This window comes from Polistes dominula, unplaced genomic scaffold (genome assembly GCF_049000335.1).
Source record: "Polistes dominula isolate Pdom_NZ unplaced genomic scaffold, Pdom_raw_medaka contig_22, whole genome shotgun sequence".
In the NCBI taxonomy this organism is placed as follows: Eukaryota; Metazoa; Arthropoda; class Insecta; order Hymenoptera; family Vespidae; genus Polistes; species Polistes dominula.
The window spans coordinates 3,554,662-3,574,589 of record NW_028300966.1 but is presented as its reverse complement, the minus strand read 5'-3'; the positions used below and the strand labels follow the sequence as shown (position 1 = coordinate 3,574,589).

Sequence of the window (19,928 nt, the reverse complement as noted above, 5' to 3'; positions counted from 1 at the left end):
ACGTAATTTATAGTAAAAATAATACATGAAATAAGTAAATTAATCAATTTAACATATCTACATTATTGATTTATTCAAACGTAAAAAAAAATTATTTACGAATTTAATTTCCTTCATAGAAATATATATATATATATATATATATATATATATATATATATGCATATTTTTATATAATATAAATAATATATTGTTACATGCTAATTGTAATTTTGTATAAGTATAAAAATATTGTCATATTTGTATGTAAATCAGTTAAATATATTAGAATTTCTTCTTTTTAAGAAAATTACAGTTATTGAATGATTAATGTATACATGGAAACGTCATCAATATTTATCACTTAACAAAAATAATGTGTTTATAATGTATTGTTTAAAAACATATCTTAAACATCATATCTGATGATTACATAAAGCGAATAATACATATTAAACGAATATACGAAATGAATGACATATTTTGATAAAAATAAATTGAAATTTCGACAGAGAATAGCAGTTTCAAATCTTTCTACTGATTATTCGATGAAATGAAATGGTATATCTAGAAGATTTAGAAATTCATGTATATATCTCTTAAATTAAACTAAACAATGAGTATTTCAAAATAAATAATTTCTTCGAAACGATATCTAAACAATGATCAAAATAAATATCTATAAATTTATCATTTAAGTGAATTTTACAAAATTGTAATTCGAAATAAATAGAGATAACATGTCAAATAGAATTGTATTTGGCGCGAAAGTCTTTGGAATACGTGGAGTGAACCCCGTGGCGCGTTGTTGTGATCTAACATGGCGGAACGTAGTGTTGTGGCTGTTAGATGTCTATGTCAATTTTAGAGTGATTTCGGAGTAATAATACGAAAGCACGGCGATGATCCGTAGTTACAGCGTTGAAAGTATTCGTGTTAGATAATCGTGTGATTGGTAATATTTAGGTTGTAAGTGAGGAGGGTGTTGTTCTACATCGGTTTTCCTCGCCGCGGGAATCATACACAGGCGGCAAGAGCGCACACAGGGCTTCGGCTTTTTTAGCAGAACGTTACCTTCCGACCTTTCACGACTACGAGCTTATTTCAATGAACTATTCGAAATAGGCTTGACACTTTGTAGGTTTACGTGACTGTGACACGTGCACGGAAGAGCGTGTACTACGCTAACTTTTCCCGCGCGTCCCAAAAGCTTTACTGTTGGCGCAGGTATCAAGCTTATGCAACTGACGAGCTTATAAACATCCAACAACGGTAAACAATCTCATTGTTTCGAGCATATACGTCGAAATAAAAGGTACTTCCATACGTCGAATTTCATTTCTCTAATAATATCGACAGATTTGACGTTTATTAATATCGTCGTTATCATCGTCGTCGTCTTCGTTTAAATCTATCAATGAAATAGCTATTCTTCATCTATTATTTGTGCAGAGAGACACCAAGAGGATTAATTCGTCATTTTGGATATACCTAAACAATTGTTATTTATTATTAATACCAATTCAAGTGCATATACATAGATACACTCATGGTGATATATGAGTATTTTATACTCACTCCTTCTAATATTGTAGTTTCTTCGAGACTGACTAAGGAAATCATTGAATTTAGATGAATGAGTGGTTATTCAGAAAAACTTTTTTTAATAAGTTAAGACTTCTGACTCTGCTGCTGCTACTACTGTTATTGCAATTACAACAACAACAACAACAACATCAACATCAACAACAAGTACAACAACGGCATTGTGCTATATCTTAGTGGATTATGAGAGAACTAATGAAAGTTTGGTAGATAGAGGAATTTTTGTGTGTGCATTTATTATTTAATTGAAAATTTTGGAAGGGTAGATAGAGAGAAAAGGAAGAGTCTAAAGAATTAATATTCAACTTCTAAGGCATGCGAGCTGGTTGGTGATAATACATTTAATAATAATAATAAAAAAGGTAGCAGCAACTACGCAAGATATTTTTGAAAACATGACGGATACACGCAGAAGAGTTAAGCTTTATGCGCTTAATGCCGACAGACAATGGGATGATCGTGGAACGGGTCATGTTTCTTCTTCCTATGTAGATAGATTAAAAGGAATATCACTTTTGGTTAGAGCCGAAAGTGATGGAACTGTCTTGTTAGAAAGTAAAATACATCCAGATACGGCATATCAGAAGCAGCAAGTAATTATTTATTCATTCAATTTTATAACCTTACATTTTATACTTCTAACACATTTACACTTTTTTAATTTGTACGTACAATTTATTGTAATAAATATTATTTCATTGATGTGTGTGTGTGTGTGTGTGTGTGTGTGTGTGTGTGTGTGTGTGTACATATGTATATATATGTTGTTTGTTTTTTATTTTTATTAAAGCAGTTGCAATACCATATGTTTTTTTTTATAATTAATTTTTTTTTACACGATTTTTACATTTATATGCACTTTTTGGTGAATTTATCAAATTTGAAGAAACATATTAATTATTTTGAATTCCATGTAATATTATTATAAGGAAAATGAGATAAATATTTATACTTGTATGATTTCAGGATACCTTAATAGTATGGTCGGAGGGTGATAATTTTGACTTGGCCTTAAGTTTTCAAGAAAAGGCTGGTTGTGATGAAATATGGGAAAAAATCTGTCAAGTTCAAGGCAAAGATCCATCTGTGGAAATAACTCAAGATATTGTCGAGGAATCTGAAGATGAACGCTTCGATGATATGTCAGATGCTGCCCCACCTATAGAATTGCCTCCATGCGAATTAAGTCGATTAGAAGACATTAATGAATTAATAGGAAATTGTTTGGCTTCTCCCATGAGAAAAGAAAAACTTGCGGTGGCATTGGAATCCGAAGCGTACATCAAGAAACTTTTAAATTTGTTCCACACTTGCGAGGATTTAGAAAATATCGAAGGATTACATCATCTTTATGATATATTTAAAAATATTTTCTTACTTAACAAGAATGCATTGTTCGAAGTGATGTTCAGCGACGATACAATTTTTGATGTCGTTGGATGTCTAGAGTACGAACCAACATTGCCTCAACCAAAAAGACATAGAGAATATCTTCGACAATTAGCAAGATTTAAACAAGCAATTCCAATAACAAATGCTGAATTATTAGCTAAAATTCATCAAACGTATAGAGTTCAATATATACAAGATGTTGTTTTACCTACTCCTAGTGTATTCGAAGACAACATGCTTAGTACATTGAGTAGTTTTATATTTTTTAACAAAGTTGAAATAGTAACTCTCATACAAGACGATGAAAAATTTCTTACCGAATTATTTCGTCAGTTTACGGATGAATCCACATCGGACAATAAGAGACGTGATATGGTACTTTTCTTAAAAGAATTTTGCAATTTTTCTCAAAATCTTCAACCACAAGGCAAGGAATCATTTTATAAAAATTTAACAGCACTGGGTATATTACCTGCCTTGGAAATAACTTTGGCAATAAATGATCCGCAAACAAAAACTGCGAGCATTGACATATTAACGTATATCGTTGAATATTCCCCTAGTGTTGTTAGAGACTATACATTGCAGCAGATAAATAATACTGATCAGGACCAAATGTTAGTCAATGTAATAGTCGCTCAACTAGTCGGAGATAGCGATCCTGAATTGGGTGGAGCAGTACAGTTAGCTGGTGTCTTACGTCTGCTTCTTGATCCAGAAAATATGTTGGCTTCAGTCAACAAATCAGAAAAGACTGATTTCTTGAATTATTTCTATAAAAATAGTATTGGAACACTGATAGCTCCTTTATTAGCTAATACAATTGGCGAAAGACCGGCAAGAGAAGATTACAGAACAGTGCAACTTTTAGGCCTGATATTAGAGTTATTATCATTTTGTGTAGAACATCATACATACCACATTAAAAATTGCATTTTAAATAAGGATTTACTTAGAAAAATTTTGGTTTTAATGAAGTCAACGCATACATTTTTAGTATTGTGCGCATTAAGGTTTATGAGAAAAATTATAGCTTTGAAAGATGAGTTTTATAATAGGTATATAGTAAAAGGAAATTTATTTGCACCTGTATTTGATGCATTTGTAAGGAATAACGGTAGATACAATTTATTAGATTCTGCTATCTTGGAAATGTTTGAATTTATTAAGTTGGTAAGTTGTAACTATATTATAACATTTAACTTTTTTTTCATTTTTCTTTCAATATTTTTTGTGTAATTATTTTATATTTAATATACATAAACATATATGTGTATATATACATATATTTTTTGCATATTATAGGAAGACATCAAATCGCTTTGTATGCACGTTGTAGAAAAGTTTTCTAAAGAACTAGATGCAATTGACTATGTACAAACGTTTAAAGTATTGAAATTGAAGTATGATCAACAACAGGATACTAAAGTCATAAAGGAACACGAAGGTAGCAGAACAACGGTCGACAGGTACATGTATTCAAGGTGCAATATATTTTATTTTACAAGAACTTGCTTGGGGATTAAATATTCATTGCTTCCTAACATGGTATAAACTCTTGTATTGTTGTATTATTATTTTTCTACAACGCTGGAATGAAATCTTTATTATTTTTATTTTATTTATGCAGTATTTTCATTTTTAAAGAAAACGAAAATTTTAATGATGCCCCTGTTTACTTATTCATTTAGCGTTCCATCAATATTAAGAAACAGCCGATATCGAAGAGATCAGAGACAGTTGGATGAAGAAGAAGAAATGTGGTTTAGAGAAGAAGAAGATTTTGACGAGGGAGAAGCAGTGGTACCTGCAGCTACTGCAGATTTGGTACCACCTGCTTCAGCTAAGAAACAATCTTCATCTTCTAATTCTGCCCTCGGGTCTTCCCTTGCAGAATCGAAAAATCATCAACAACAACAGCAACAACAATCTGTGTTAAATAATAATACAGCAAATAATAATATAACTCCTCAGCAAACTCCAGTAAATAACAGTACATCAACAACGAATGAAACTCCAGTTACACCTGAGATTACTCCTAGTTCTACCATCGGTACTGTAGAAAAGGCAGGAATTATTATTAGAAAGGTAATTTAATATTGTTTTAAATGATTAAACGCGAAATAATATATATTTATTAACAATAAACGATTTGTAGGGATTGGTCGATTATGAAGAAGATTCTGACGAAGAAGATGAGGATTCTGGATTAAGTCCATCCCCAAAACGACAACGGTTGTCGTGGTAGATGTACTGGGAATATATTAAAAGAATGTGCGATTTCCAAAGTTTATAGTCAAATATGGCCCTCATTATGTGCACAAAAAGCTGATCGAAAAGGTTATACAATCTATTAATTTACAGTAAGAAAAGAGTACTGGTTGTACTTTATTCGCTGATCTGAGTGATAGACGCAATGAATAAGTGCTTTGTTAAAATATACAACGCGTGATGAACTTTTACATATTTTTTTCTTTCTTTAATTGTGTATATTAAACAAAGAGATGAATGTGTGAGAAGACAGTGATTGGAAAATAATGTAGAAACAAAAATAATAATAATAATAAAAAAGAAATAATTAAATAAAGGGATAAACGTATTGGACGACAGGATTAACAGGACAAGAAAGTGAAGGTAAAACTAAAAAATAATTGTATTATTTATATTGCCGAAAATATCGGTAGCGCTCACTCATTGATTTAACTGAATTTTAAAATGGATTAATGATGATTTATTATTCCAATTAAATGAAAATCTGCTAAGTAGGGAAACATTTTCTCAGATGATAAAATGAAATATTCTCAACCTCGTGAGTTTTCTAGACATTGGTGTCTAAATAATACACTTGAGTCGAGATTAATAAAAATCTATAAACTGTGACTATAATATTGAGATGTACGAGTTCATTGAAAAACAGGAACTTACTACAAGTCGTGTAAAGAACCATTTTCGGATGTTTAAGTACATGATCTACAAACCGCACAAAAACAGTTTGTGTCTTTGCCATCCACGAATTAAAATTAGTGGTACGAGAGATTGAAATCTGTTTTTGCTAGGGTCAGGAAGCTACGAATCTTTATCCAACTACGGAAATAATATTTAGTTTGTATATATATGTATATTTGTAACGATTGTAAAACGACCACATACTTGGATTAAGCAGAAAATATGCGACTACTTCACAATCTCAGTTTCCTTCAAGATACATTTGAAGACATTTTCGGTTATCAATGTAAGTAGTAGAAGTTGTACAATAAATATTTGATTTGTGTATATTTATCAGTTTGCACTTCATGCCCGTATAGTAATCCTCGATATAAAAAAAAAAAGAAGTTGAAATATTTAACAAAATCTTGGATATATAATTAAGAAGTCTAGTATAGTATCTTTTGTACACACACAAAAAAAAACAATAAATCTTTTTTTTCTTTTCTAATGACAAGGGCAAAATGAGAAGCCTGGAATAATCTTTGTGCACTGAGATAAAAAAAAAAACAAAAAAAAAGAACAAGAAAGAAAGAATGTCTAATTTATAAAAAAAAAAAAATATTCATATCTACTTATATTACGTTATGTAGTAGAGCCGTGAGATGATGAGAATAATCTCGGATACAGCAATGCGTAAATCTTAATTTGTCATTAAAATTGAGATTCTGTACGATCATGAGAATATAACAGGAAAAACGCCAGCTCCAGAAAAGAGTGTCTACTTTTCTAGTTTAAATCCGTAATTTTTAAAACATAGTTAAGATCTATAGCGAAGATGAATCTATTACTTTTGAACTAAAATCATTTAAACTAGAGCAGGCCTTATATACAGTGACCAATTTGAAAATAAATTATTGCCTTACCGATTGAGTTGACTTTATAAAAAAGAGAAAAATAAAAAAAGAAAAGAAAAACAAACAAACGAAGAGTATTATAAGCTAATGTACAGAGTTTTCAATACGTCTAACATAAATGAATTTCCAAGACTGTTGTATAATTGTAAGTATGAATGTTTGAAATTTTTGTGATGTCGTAAGAGCATATACATATGCACATATATAATTGACAAACTTTAACCGACAGGCGCATATATTAACTTATGATACTACAAAAGGAAGGTGATAGCGAAGTTAATTCGTTCATCGAGATTAGTATATTGTGAATAATAATTCAAGTAGGCAAATTTGCTGGAGCTGAGTAAAATGTGTGTATATATATAAAATGTTGTTAATTCTGAAATGACCACAGAAAATAAAGTAATGTAACTGAAAATACATATATTAATTAGATAGTTAAGATAACAACAGAATATTGAGTAATGTATTTCCGTGTGTTTTGCATATATTCACAATTTATTCCGTAAATAAGGAAGAGAATATTCTTAGAGGCATAGAATATGCTACATTTGGGTGCGGCGAATGTAAGTAAATTAATAAACGGATAAATTTAATACCTAAGTGATACTAAAGTAAAGATGCAATCATATGCTATTTAAATTATACTCAATGTATTTTTGTACAGAGTGTGTTTAAGGCTTTGTCGCTATCATTTTCCATTATTTTTTTAATATGCTTCCACATCATGAACAGTCGAAATATATTATGCATTAATAGCATAATGTTTCTACTTAATATAGTTTCATATACATTTTTCTTTTCTTCTATATTCTACTATACTCTTTAAGAGTAATCTTAATTGAGAGTATATATATATATATACGTATATATATTTATAGAAAGATACGCAATGAATAGAAAAGAAGAGCAAAAGGGAAATAAAGGAAGTTGTCAAATTCCTATACATTTTTTTTAGGAAGAAATTATCGTTAGACCGTCTTAAGTTCTAATATTATTTTATTTCTTATTTCATCATACGTTAATTCATTTATTTCAAAGAGAACGAAGATAAAAATAAAACTAAAGAATTAATAATAAAATTAAAAAAAAAAAAAGATAAAAAAAAAAGAAAGAAAGGAAGAAATACATGAACAAAAAAAAAAACAAGAAAATATTCGTAGATCGTGATCTATGAAAAAAAGTCACCAAATTTTAATCATATCGTAAAACGTTACGCAAGACATTCGTTAGAAGAATTAAGTTGTAAATATGTGAAGAAAAAAAGAAAGAAAAAAAAAGCAGCACCTTTCAGGAGAGCACTCTTGAAAATTTTCATTTAAAGTCGAGAAATCTAAAAAAAAAAAGAAAGAAAAAAAGAAAAAAAAGAAAAAGTATATATTATCTGGCAGTTTGTTACCAAAATTGTTGTATTCAATATTACACAAATCATCACATTGGTGTGACATTTATCAAAGAACGGAAATTTTGCACATTGTACAATTACCACGTGCTAATAATAATTATAATAATAATAATATTAATAATAATAATAATAATAATAAAAATAATAATAATATTGATATTAAATATTAAAGATAATGACGTACGTTTTACATTTAAAATACCAGCGAAATGTGACATATATACCATTTTTATTTTTCATTTTTTTCTCTCTCTAAAAAACATGTAGCAAAGTAGAAAATAAAATTACACGGAACAGACATACATACATAAAACACATATAATAAAGAGACAGAGAAGATTTTTATAAGAAAATTCTGTTTACGAATTCTGTAAGCTAATACGAACGATTATATAAAAGAAAATGAATGTGTATTTACGACGATAAAATATGTGAAAATGGACTATAAACGAAAGATCATATTTTGCATTTTATTCTGTCGGTGAATGAATGATGCGATGAGATTAAATTAAACTAAGCCGAATATTAAAATTACACGAACAGAATAAGTAGCATATAACAAGCAACGTTGTAAAAAAGACAAACTTATATTTAAAAAAGAAAAAAAAACAACAAATCTAATACAACAGGTATATATTTAAATTATCAAATGAAAAAGAGAGTATCTTATAAAAGTCGATTAATTCGAATTTACATATATCTTATTTAATGAATCATTAAATAAAGAAATGTTAATCAATTTTTAGAAGAATTTATAATAATTTATTTTTAACGTTTAATCAGATTGTAATTTTCAACATTGTTGCTTTTTACATAATCTGTGATGTGCATTTAATTTTAGCACTGTTCTTATTTTTGTAACATTTTTTGATTCTTTTGTTTTTTTCTTTTTTATTTTTAATTATTGACAATATACGTCAAAAATCTAATTTACGTTGTGTTATATGTGTAATTAATGTGTACATATTGTTATGATAATAATAATAATTACAAGATTACACATTAAAATTAATTATTGCTTGTTTATTGCTACAAAAATCTGTCTTTATTAAATAATTAATTTAATCACGTATAAAAAGGGGTGAAAATAAACGAACGACTGAAACCCAAAATATGTCTGGTGTAGAAATGCGAACAATATTTAATTAAATAAAATTTAAATTTATAGATGAAACGTTTGTTAGACAGAGTTTAACGACCCTACCTTGAAAACAAAAAGAGATAAGAAAAGCATTACTCGCGAAAATTGTTATTTCCAATCGGGTTCAATCAGCGAATTCAATATTTCACTGTCTTTTGTTAACAAATTACTACTATTATTATTATTATTATTATTATTACTATTACTATTACTATTACTATTATTATTAGTAATATTATTATTATCTAATCACTCGTAAAATTTATAGGTTTTTATATATTTATCATCACTTTTAGTATAAAAAAAAAGTAAAAAGAAAGAAAAAAAATCACGCATCATCTTTTTTGCTCATATTTTATAACACCACTGTAAATATTAATCTTGCTGATAACAAGAAAACGTCGACCGTATTATTCAAAGATCATGTAGGCAATAATTATAAATTTTATTCTTCAAGAAAAAAAGAAAGAAAGAGAGAAAGAGAGAGAGAGAGAGAGAAAGAGAGAGACACACACGATCGTATTCTCTTTTATTATTTATATCGTTAGAAGGGAACGAGATACTGAGAGCAATGAAGTAGTATGCATAGTATTTATGTAATTTATGAGCAATCCAAGTATATTATATTTGAAACAAGTTAGCCATTTATATACAAATAAAACCTTTCATAATACGAATATATTGAAACAAAATGTTTGCGTAATATCTACGTTTTATATTATATTTTTTCATTTCTTAAATGAAAAAGCTTATAGGTCAACAAAAACAATAAGAAAAAGTTTGAATTAATTTAAAAAAAAAAAAAAAAGGAGGCGAAAATGTTTGCCTCTTTCGGGTATTAATTTATTAATTTAATTACGATTACGGCAAATAACATACGTATAGTCACGATAAATATATTATTATTAATATTAATATTAATATTCACTTCACTTATGCACAACTTCGGCCTTCAATCGTGCCGCTAAAGCTTTACGTACTTGAAGAATTGACGGTTCCAATGACTGATCAACGTCTAATTCCTGTTCACCTTTAATCGTTGCATCTGCAACTACTCGAGCAGAACTCGGACGAGTTGAATTCATTTCGAGCCGCTGACTACGTACTTCTTTCTTTAGGGCTACTAATTCGTCTCGTCTTGCTTTCAGATAGTCCTGTCGTCTTTTTATATCCTCTTCTTTCGTCTGAAAATATCTTCAAGTTATTCCATATCTCAGCGAGTATAAAATTACTTTTATTTACAACAACAAATTATGGTATATCATTTACATATAATATGTGCATACATTTATATACATATAAATATTAATGTAATATTAATTTTTATATGTACATAGATGGACGAGTTGAAAAGTTTCGAGTTTAACATAGAAAGTTTTTTATTTTCAATCAAAATTGCTTTTAAATAAATAAAAGCGATTATATTATATTAATATAAATATAATCACAATTAATAATAATAATAATAATAATAATAATAATAATAATAATAATAAATAAAAGTTAGTATTTTTATCATAACTTTTCAACTCACTTTCGTATACCGGGTGCGATATTGATAATATACAAACAAGAAGAATATGACTTTATACACCAAAAATAAATCGAACAAGTGAAATAATATTTTTTTTTTATACAACTCCTTATTTTAAATTTGATTTTTTCAAAAACAATACTTCTTGCAAATAAATATTATTCCACACTTTCGATTTATTTTTCAACATAAAATAATTTCCTTTTCACTTTTGTATCATCAATATCGATAAATCCTTAATATATATGTATATATATATATATATATATATACATTATTTTTAACTCGTTCAATTTTTGTTGAAGGTATCGGATCAAGCGGCTGAAATGTTTTCAACGGAGGCAATTTGTCCAATTTTTCAATTTGTACTTCGATCTTTTTTCGCGAAATATTCGGCTCTAATTCAGGAGAAGAATTTTCAGATGATCGTGTTGTTGCTCTCAAAGCTTCCTCCATTAATGTTCTTTCGTTATGATACTCTTTAGCCAGACGGTTGCGTTCTTCCACGAGAGAAGTTTCCATGGGTATTGCTTCTTCATCATTGTTTATCTCCATAATGTGATTACTACGCAAACATCATATCATGTTAACTCTTTTCTTTTTTATTTTTATTTTTATTTTTATTTTTAATTTTATTTTTAGTGAGAAGAAACATCTTTAACTCAAGAACTTCAAACTTACTTAATTAATTTCTCCATGACCAATTCTTCGTCCTGCAAACCTTCCGTTTCGTACATAAGAGAAGCCGGAGTTAGGCCAAATTTTTGTTCGATCATGTTTAATGCCTGCAATTGTAATTCCAAATTCTTTTGTATCATCATTCTTTTAAATATCCCATACTCGTTCGCCGCCCATATTTGTTCGAATAAACTCTGAAATGTAATAATAAAAAAAAGAATATTACGTGATTACATATTTCTTGACTTTCTTTGTTTTTGTTTGTTTCTTTTTATTTTTTACTAACTTGTTGAAAGTGTATCGACATTTTTGTATTTTTGTTAATGTTGCACGCGTGTTCGAATTGTTCCGGCGTAATTCCCATGTCTTCCATAAAACATCCGAGTAAAAGGTCAACCAAATTTTTGTATTCTTGATAAATTTTATGATATTCTTCGTTATTATCCTCATCGTCTGCTTCGAAAACTATAAATTAAAATGCATCATTTCGTAATTTTGCGCAGTGACATATATATAGTTGAATACAAACAATGAAAATCAAGTATTTTTTTATTATTATTTTTTTTTACGAACAAAATTATACTTTTTAGGGAATAAGAATAAGATAATTATCTTTTTAATTTTATTCGTTGTTTGCTTTCTTAATTAGATAATTATAAATTAACACCTACTCAATGATTTTTCTTCTATAAAGGTCAATAATGGCGCAGACCAAATTGGACCTTGCAAAAATCCAACTAAAGAATCAAAGACCCACGCACAATCTTCTTTGTCGTTCATCGTTTATTTTATTAATAATATAGAATATTTTTAATACTTCTCTAACGATCGTTTATTTTTAATTTTATTTCTTCCGCGAGAAAAAAAAAACTTTGTGCTAAACTACTCGTCTATTCCATAAAGTGTAGTCATAGTTACGTCGTACAAAACAATTGGCTTTACAAGCCTGCGCTAAACTCTTTATATTCTATGTTAAATGTATATTTTTTTATAAATATACATTATATTTTTATGTATATAATACGATAATAATTTTCTAAAACACTTATATACATTGTTTTTCTAATAATACGTTTATATTATAAGTATAATATTTAATTATTTTTTATAATTAATTTTAACATGGTACACATATTTCGTGAGTTTTTAAATGAATAAAATAAGAAATTAATTATATTAAATGTACTAATATTTTTTTAAATCGCATATTACCAACTATTAAATATTTTTCATTCCATTTAAAGAACTTTATCGTCCTAAGGTAAAACAGAGTCATTCAGTAGGTAAGCCAGACTGCAGGTGTATCAATAAAAGAAGTCCGTATTGAGTTTAGATTTGATATTCGTTCTTATTAAATATCATTCAAAATGTCTAAAGCAGGGAAAATGAAAATGGTTAAAAAAATAATAGAGAAAGTAGATCATTCTTCAAAATTACGTACGGATATACCTGCAGGAATGGCAAAAGCTGCTCCACCGTTAGGTCCTATGCTTGGACAGGTTAGGTTACATTTAGTTAACTTTATTTGTTTCTTTTTTAATTATACATCTTCAATTTGTCAATGCTTTATAATAATATAATATATTTTATATTTTCAGAGAAATATCAATATACCTAACTTTTGTAAAGATTTTAATGAAAGGACGCAGCATATTAAAGAAGGAGTACCTTTACCGTGTAGAGCTAAAGTTAATCCTGATAGAAGTTACAATTTAGTCATACATAAACCTCCAGTTACATATTTTTTAAAACAAGCAGCAGGAGTACAAGTAGGTCAAATGGAAAAAGGTATGTAATCTTAATGTTGGTATTCGCATGATAAAGTTGTTCATAGAAAGAATATGATTCATTAAAGGTAAAGCTAAATTATATTATCTGTTTGCCTACTATAATTCTTGATTTATTTGTTACAGGTGATATAGCAGGCAAAATAACTTTAAAACATTTATATGAAATTGCTAAAATCAAATCAGAAGATCCACCATTAGCGTTAATGAGCTTACAACAGATTTGTATAATGATCGTTGGAATAGCAAGAACTGTTGGTATTCAGATTGTACGTGAAATAGATCCAAAAGAGTACGAAGAGTTTTTAAAAGAGAGAGAATTAAAGGTAGAAGAACGTAGGAACCAAAGAAGATTGATTAAAGAATCTAAATTACTTAGAATGGGATAAAAAGTGTATATTCTGTATGCAAGAGAAAATATATAAACGTTTGTATATAATTGCTACCTGTACATTACAACAATCATTTGTACAACAAAACTATCAGAGACAAGTAGTATCAAATTTATCTGAGTAATAATAAGCAATTATAGTTATACTAGAAAAAATAAATAAAAAATTAAGTTTATGCTATAATAATAATATAGTAAACGAAACCCTAGAAACATTCAAAAATAACTTAATTAAATCTAAAAATAATAATATTTAAATGAAAACGATATTATCGATATAGAATATCAAAACAAATGCAATAAATTTGATAATAATTGAATATCATTAATAAAAGAAATGAAAAAGAAAAGTTCTTTTAATTGAAACATTATACTTGTCAAATAAAAATGATATTATCGATATGGCATATCGAATGAAAGTACATCGAAGTGAAGTGAGGTTTCGGAGTTTCGACGGTAGATGGCGACAGTTGAGTTGACGCTCGGCTGGACGATCGATGACAGCCTGGGCCGGGAGTCGCGAAGCGTTAGCTTTCTTCGAGTCGAATAAGATATTTCGTTAACGTGACACGCGTCCAACGTACATAATAATTAAATATATTGTGTCCGTGAAAGGTATTTATGATTATTTTCATTTGAATCAATGTGAACAAAGTAATCAGTTGTTAAATCATAAGTTCCTGTTAAGATCATCGTGTGTTACCGCTTGAAGAAGAAGAAGAAGAAGAAGAAGAAAAATAAGAAGAAAAAGAAGGGGGAAAGGTGACGGGGTAGAAGGGAGAGGAGAAGGAATATAGAAGGAGGAGAGTGTTCTACTCGTGTAAGTTCGCGCGGTCTCGTGTGTGGTAGTTCGCGGAAGGTTAGGAAGGGGTTATTGGAGAACGAGGAAGAGTAGGAGGGAGTGAGAACGCACGATACGCGTAAAGGAAAATAGAAAGAGATAGAAACAGATAGAAAAGAAGAAGGGAGAAAAACAGATAACGTGGATTCGTATCACCGTGTAACTCGCACGCGGTTTTACCTGTCAGACTTTTTGTCTCTCCGTTTAGCCGGTGTTTTTTGATCAAACGAATAATACGTAGTTACACGCGTATGCAATTAAATACGTATTCGCGATTATTGTTTCCTACTTGATTAATTGTCTATCGTCCGGTGTGTTAACGCTCCGTTCCCCTCCCACCTTGGAGCCTCGCGCATGGCGGTGCCCGTTGCAATAGAGGTGTGACATCCTGAAAGCTCGCGGGGCGAGGAGTGAATATACTTCCAGAAAGGACGACGACGTGTTTCGTTAACTTGGAAAAACGTCATTCATCCCTTACCAGGCCCCATGGCGGATCGCGGAAAAATGTAAGTCTTTTTTATTATACACCTTTTAATATATTTCCGTTATTTCGTACTCCGTTCATTTATTATCTATCTATCTCTTTCTTTTTTTTTCTTCCCCGCATGCAGTCTTGTCTAGCCAATCAAACGTTTTGTCTCTATATTTTTTTTATTTTTATGTATTCATTCGCGATATATATATACATAGATAAATAGATGAAGATTGGAATGAGATAACAAAAGATGGATAGGTAGATAAATAAATGATACGAGAGGAAGAAATTTGATTGAAAATACGTATTTATTTAATTCTTATGCGAAACGTTTAATGGATTCTAAATTCAATCGATTTAATTCGATATGCTAGCGTTTCTTTGTATATTATACTATTCTTATATTTTTTTGAATTTATATGGAAGTGATTTTTACAATCGTACATGTCGTTTTAAATAAAACGTGTACGTTGCACATTCGTCGGAAGTTGAATTACGGTGACCCTTACTATGGCCATTTTCCTATAGCCAACTTCAAAGGTATCAAAGTTCAATCGAATCATTTTATTTTTCTTTGAATACTTTTTTATTTATTTATTGTTTTATTAGTTTATTTATTTCAACGTTTAATATAAAATCTTATTGATGAAAATAACATATTGATATTCGTTCTCATTTATTTTTGTAAACCTTCATAAAGGGTATGAAAGTCCAACAGACTGATTTTTTTTTATGTAATATTTTTTTTTATTTGTTAAAATGTATTTTTTTATTAGATTTTTTTTTTTACCACTGTAGCGCGATTTGCATAAGAGTTCAGCTAAGTTTTTCATTTTTTTTCATTAATTTATTTACTTCAGTATTTAAATATGCAACGCTATGGGTTAAACATTATGTTCAATATTCGTTTCTATTTATTTTTTGTATTAACTTTTTGAATATCAAATAGGTGTATAGGGAATATATGTATTATATATTTTTACTTATATATATGTGTGTGTGTGTGTATGTATTCACATACATATAAACCCAATGAAAATAACGTTATCTACAATGGCGTTCCATCATATTAGCATACTTTCAAAGTTCCTTTTTAAATTTAGAATCGATATGCATAAAATTTGAATACTTTTTGTTTCCTATTATTTTTTTCATTCTTTTTTTCTTTTTTTTTAATCTTTTATCTTTCAATCTATCCCAAATAGCAATAAAATAGTTGGAGTGTTAAAAAAAAATAGTTTTATAGGTTTATTTTAACACTAGATATACCAGACCAGTCATTTTGAGTGGTCGGGCCATTTTAATTCAAAATTTCTACTTCATGTAACATTTGATTTCTGTAAATAATTAAGCGTTTTGTTATTTAAAAATGTCTATAAATCCATTTACCTATTAAAATTATTATTGTTAAACATTTTTTGTTATTTTTTAAGAATAAATAAAGACTGAAAGCCTTAAAAAGCATTTTTTTATACACCAGTCATTTTGACTAGTATGATAGAAATAGGTATACTAAAAATGGTGGTATACCTAGTGTTAAAATAGAAATTTGAGAGATGATAAAATTATGATTAGGTATTATAGAAAAAAAAAATGAAAAAAATAAAATGATAATTTTATTATCTTGGCGTTGAAAGATTCGAAAAAGTTTCTCTTACTTCTTCTTCTTCTTCTTCTTCTTCTTCTTTTCGATGGAAATACATACGACCTTCCAACACGCCCACATAATGAGCGGGAAATTACGGGTAGTTGCTTGTAGATGACAATGCGTTTGTATGTGTATATATATATATGTATGTGTATATATATATGTGTATATATAGGTATTTAAAGATAACGTTCTTCAATTCAACCAATAAAAAGATTTGTAATTTATTTTACGATTGTAAACGATCATTCTCGTATCGAAGAATAGAATAATTATTGTTGATGTCGATAGTGTTCGCTATTAAATCATATATAACATTTTATTTTTTCCATCAATTGTAATATTAATTTTCAGTTCATAAAAGAATAGACAATTAGAGGTTACCAATCAATCTTTCAATGATGTATTTATGATTACTGATAAAAATCTTACAACGTGTGTAAATCGTTATTCTATACTTTCATATTAGATTACTATAACGAATCAGTATTGTTATTTGAAACTAAAAAGTGTTAGATGATTTTATAATCATATTTATATCATATTTATCTTACGATTTAAAACAAAACAGAATTTTTGTTCTTTTAATTATACATTTATTTCTTTTTATTCTTTTAATTGGTTAGTTTAATCGAATATTTAATTTATAATTTAGTTTAGAAATAATTAAAAAAAGTACATTTTTAAATATTTAACACTAGATATATATATCACCATTTTCAGTATACCTACTTCTACCACACTGGTCAAAATGACTGGTGTATACAAGAAAATGCTTTTCGAGGTTTCCAGTCTTCATTTATTCTTAAAAAATAACAAAAAATGTTTAACAATAATAATTTTAATAGATAAATGGAATAATAGTTATTTTTAAATAATAAAACGTTTAATTATTTACAGAAATCAAATGTTACATGCAGTAGAAATTTTGAATTAAAATGTCCCGACCAGTCAAAATGACTAGTCTGGTATATCTAGTGTTAAATATTAAATATTTTAATATATTATTTTATTATTTATTATTATACTATTTATTTAAAATATTATAATATTATAATATTATAATATAATATTTTAAATATTTTTTAATTTTCATACATACACACATACATAATACATTACATATATATAAGTCTTGAAACTTTTACAGAATAATAGGCATAGAACTTTTCAACCGATCTATGTAAAATAAATAATAAGCATATGTAAATATAGATTCGAATGATAAGCAAAACATAAACAGATTTTATCGTTTGTTTACGACTTTGACAGAGATCTTCTCTTTTATTTTTTTAATCAGTTTCATTCCAACCATTATACTGGTAAGACGTGTTCGATTATTATCTAATTTTACAGTACAATTATGCAACTCACAATTTGACTGCATATTATTCATGTGAGTGGGTTGAAAAATATTGAGCCTAACCATACAAACAATCTTTTTTCTCAAATCAAATTCACTAATATTTTTTCGATTAAATTAAAAAAAAAAAATAATAGGTAATAGTAGATATAAATAATTTATTTATTAATTACAATAAAATAATTATATTATTAAATAAATAATTCAAATAAAAATAACTTATGTAAATATAAATTAAATAAATTCTGTTTTGTTTTCTCTCTTCTAATTATAAATATAAATTGAAACAAAACATCAGGATGGTTGTTGAATCATGGTGATAAATTTTATAGAAAACTTATCTCATTTATGGGGTTTTTAAGAATAATAATAATAATAAAAATAAAAATAATAATAATAATAATAATAATAATTAGTGGAAGAAAAATGTAAAAAAAAAAATAAAATATAAAATGAAATATAAAATGAAATATAAAATTAAATATAAAATAATAATAAAAAAAAATTAATAATAATAATAATAATAATATGATATAAAATTTGTATGAGATCGTAATGATGAATAATAAAATCGTAGGAAAAATTGACACTATAAAAATGTTCTTTCTTTTTTTCTACGTTTTTATTTCATAGTCGAGTTTATAGAAAGAGGTCCTGTCTGAGTTACTCTGATTTATCTATCTCTGCTTTGTCTATTCTCTATTGGAAGGCCGTACGTTGACATAGATGCATAGAATATTCTACTTGCTTGCTACTTGAAAGTCAAACGGGCTATCGATTTTTCTATCGGCTGTGTTACAATAAATTATCCTATCTTTCTTATAATTTATGGAAATCCGTATAGACATTGAAAGATAGAAACTATCTTTTATTTTTCACAATCAGTTAACAGCATTATTAATTGTCTATAACATATAAAATTATTTTTTTTATCTTTTTCTTTTTAATTGTTTAATATTATCAATAAAAAAATTATATTATACCAAAATCTATCGTTTATTATATATATATATATTCAAATTTATTTATTATATTCATTTAATTTATTATTATTTACTTTCTATTATTATATTTATTTTATATTGACTTTTACTTGTTATTTTTATATTTGTTATTATATTCCATTAAAATTATTATGTAAATTGTGATTTATTATTTACATAGTTGGGGATTCACACAACAGTTTTTAATTTATTTTAAATATTAATATTTTCTGTGTACTTAAATTTACTTTTATTTATTTAAAAAAATATATTTTAATAGTCTTTTAGGAAAAATAAATTTTTATAATTTTTAATATATTATATATATATATATATATATATATACAATAATATAATAATTAAATATATATAATAATATAAAATATATAATAATAATAAAATAATAATAAATAAAAATATAATAATAAAAAAATAATATTAATAATAATAATATAATTTAATAATTATTTATTATAATTACTATATATATGAGTTGAGTGTTATTTTTATTAAAAAAAAATATTAATATAAAATATTAATATGTATTAATGAAATTTTGAAGATTTATGCTATAATACATTACTTACATATATTTGATTGATAGAATTTGAGATTGCTGTTATTAAACTGTCTTATTGACCGGTAGCTTAAAAATAGTCTTTTCATTGATTTCGATTATCTCGACCGATCGATGAAAAATATTTTCTTGTAAAATTTATCTTGTAAACGTTTATCGTTCAACATTTAATAATTCTGAACAAAAAATCATGATGTTATTTCAATTTGTAGAAATAACATTGTAAGATTTTATTTCGATATTTTTCTTATACAAATTGTTCGTGTATTATCAAAGAATTCGTGTTA

The 19,928-nt window shown here is 27.1% G+C and overlaps 4 protein-coding genes across 9 annotated transcripts in view; 3 read left to right on the top strand and 1 right to left on the bottom strand.

Annotated features, from left to right (window-relative positions):
- The first annotated feature begins 456 nt into the window (after positions 1–456).
- Positions 457–10,041, top strand: flfl (serine/threonine-protein phosphatase 4 regulatory subunit 3 flfl). 2 transcript variants are annotated; one of them, XM_015315805.2, is made up of 5 exons: positions 457–2,177; positions 2,551–4,149; positions 4,282–4,460; positions 4,668–5,064; positions 5,135–10,041. In XM_015315805.2, exons 1-5 carry the CDS (start codon positions 1,980–1,982, stop codon positions 5,222–5,224), a joined length of 2,463 nt encoding a protein of 820 aa, XP_015171291.1. In that variant the 5' UTR covers positions 457–1,979; the 3' UTR covers positions 5,225–10,041. The 2 variants fall into 2 exon arrangements, with proteins under 2 accessions (XP_015171291.1, XP_015171292.1); XM_015315806.2 differs by having other exon boundaries at positions 468–2,177; positions 4,282–4,445.
- LOC107063638 (uncharacterized) overlaps positions 8,649–19,928 on the bottom strand; it is a 163,537-nt gene continuing 152,257 nt past the window's right edge. For 3 of the 4 annotated variants that reach the window (XM_089172983.1, XM_089172981.1, XM_089172982.1), the window contains 4 exons: positions 11,863–12,041; positions 11,580–11,770; positions 11,172–11,463; positions 8,649–10,548 (listed from right to left, as the gene is read on the bottom strand). In XM_089172983.1, the coding sequence (XP_089029109.1) occupies positions 10,294–10,548; positions 11,172–11,463; positions 11,580–11,770; positions 11,863–11,949 (825 nt within the window). In that variant the 5' untranslated portion in view covers positions 11,950–12,041 and the 3' untranslated portion in view covers positions 8,649–10,293. Of the gene's footprint in view, positions 10,549–11,171; positions 11,464–11,579; positions 11,771–11,862; positions 12,042–12,247; positions 12,725–19,928 lie in introns of those variants that run through there. The other variant, XM_015315545.2, reaches the window with a different exon arrangement.
- On the top strand, positions 12,844–13,930 carry mRpL11 (mitochondrial ribosomal protein L11). Its single transcript, XM_015315736.2, has 3 exons — positions 12,844–13,075; positions 13,175–13,364; positions 13,490–13,930. The coding sequence occupies exons 1-3, from the start codon at positions 12,944–12,946 to the stop codon at positions 13,750–13,752; spliced, it is 585 nt and encodes a 194-aa protein (XP_015171222.1). The 5' UTR covers positions 12,844–12,943; the 3' UTR covers positions 13,753–13,930.
- mtd (TLD domain-containing protein mustard) overlaps positions 14,267–19,928 on the top strand; it is a 220,719-nt gene continuing 215,057 nt past the window's right edge. For both annotated transcript variants that reach the window (XM_015315725.2, XM_089172977.1), the window contains exon 1: positions 14,267–15,101. In XM_015315725.2, coding sequence (XP_015171211.1) covers positions 15,082–15,101 — 20 coding nt within the window. In that variant the 5' untranslated portion in view covers positions 14,267–15,081. The remainder of the gene's footprint in view (positions 15,102–19,928) is intronic.

What these genes read in the sequence shown, in the direction of transcription:
- flfl (XM_015315805.2), top strand. Translation starts at nt 1,980, where the DNA reads ATGACGGATACACGCAGAAGAGTTAAGCTTTATGCGCTTAATGCCGAC. An exon ending in TGTTTGAATTTATTAAGTTG is followed by an intron (nt 4,150 to 4,281) that starts GTAAGTTGTAAC and finishes TGCATATTATAG; the next exon opens with GAAGACATCAAATCGCTTTG. An exon ending in GACAGGTACATGTATTCAAG is followed by an intron (nt 4,461 to 4,667) that starts GTGCAATATATT and finishes TTATTCATTTAG; the next exon opens with CGTTCCATCAATATTAAGAA.
- mRpL11 (XM_015315736.2), top strand. Translation starts at nt 12,944, where the DNA reads ATGTCTAAAGCAGGGAAAATGAAAATGGTTAAAAAAATAATAGAGAAA. An exon ending in TAGGTCCTATGCTTGGACAG is followed by an intron (nt 13,076 to 13,174) that starts GTTAGGTTACAT and finishes TTATATTTTCAG; the next exon opens with AGAAATATCAATATACCTAA. An exon ending in AGTAGGTCAAATGGAAAAAG is followed by an intron (nt 13,365 to 13,489) that starts GTATGTAATCTT and finishes TATTTGTTACAG; the next exon opens with GTGATATAGCAGGCAAAATA.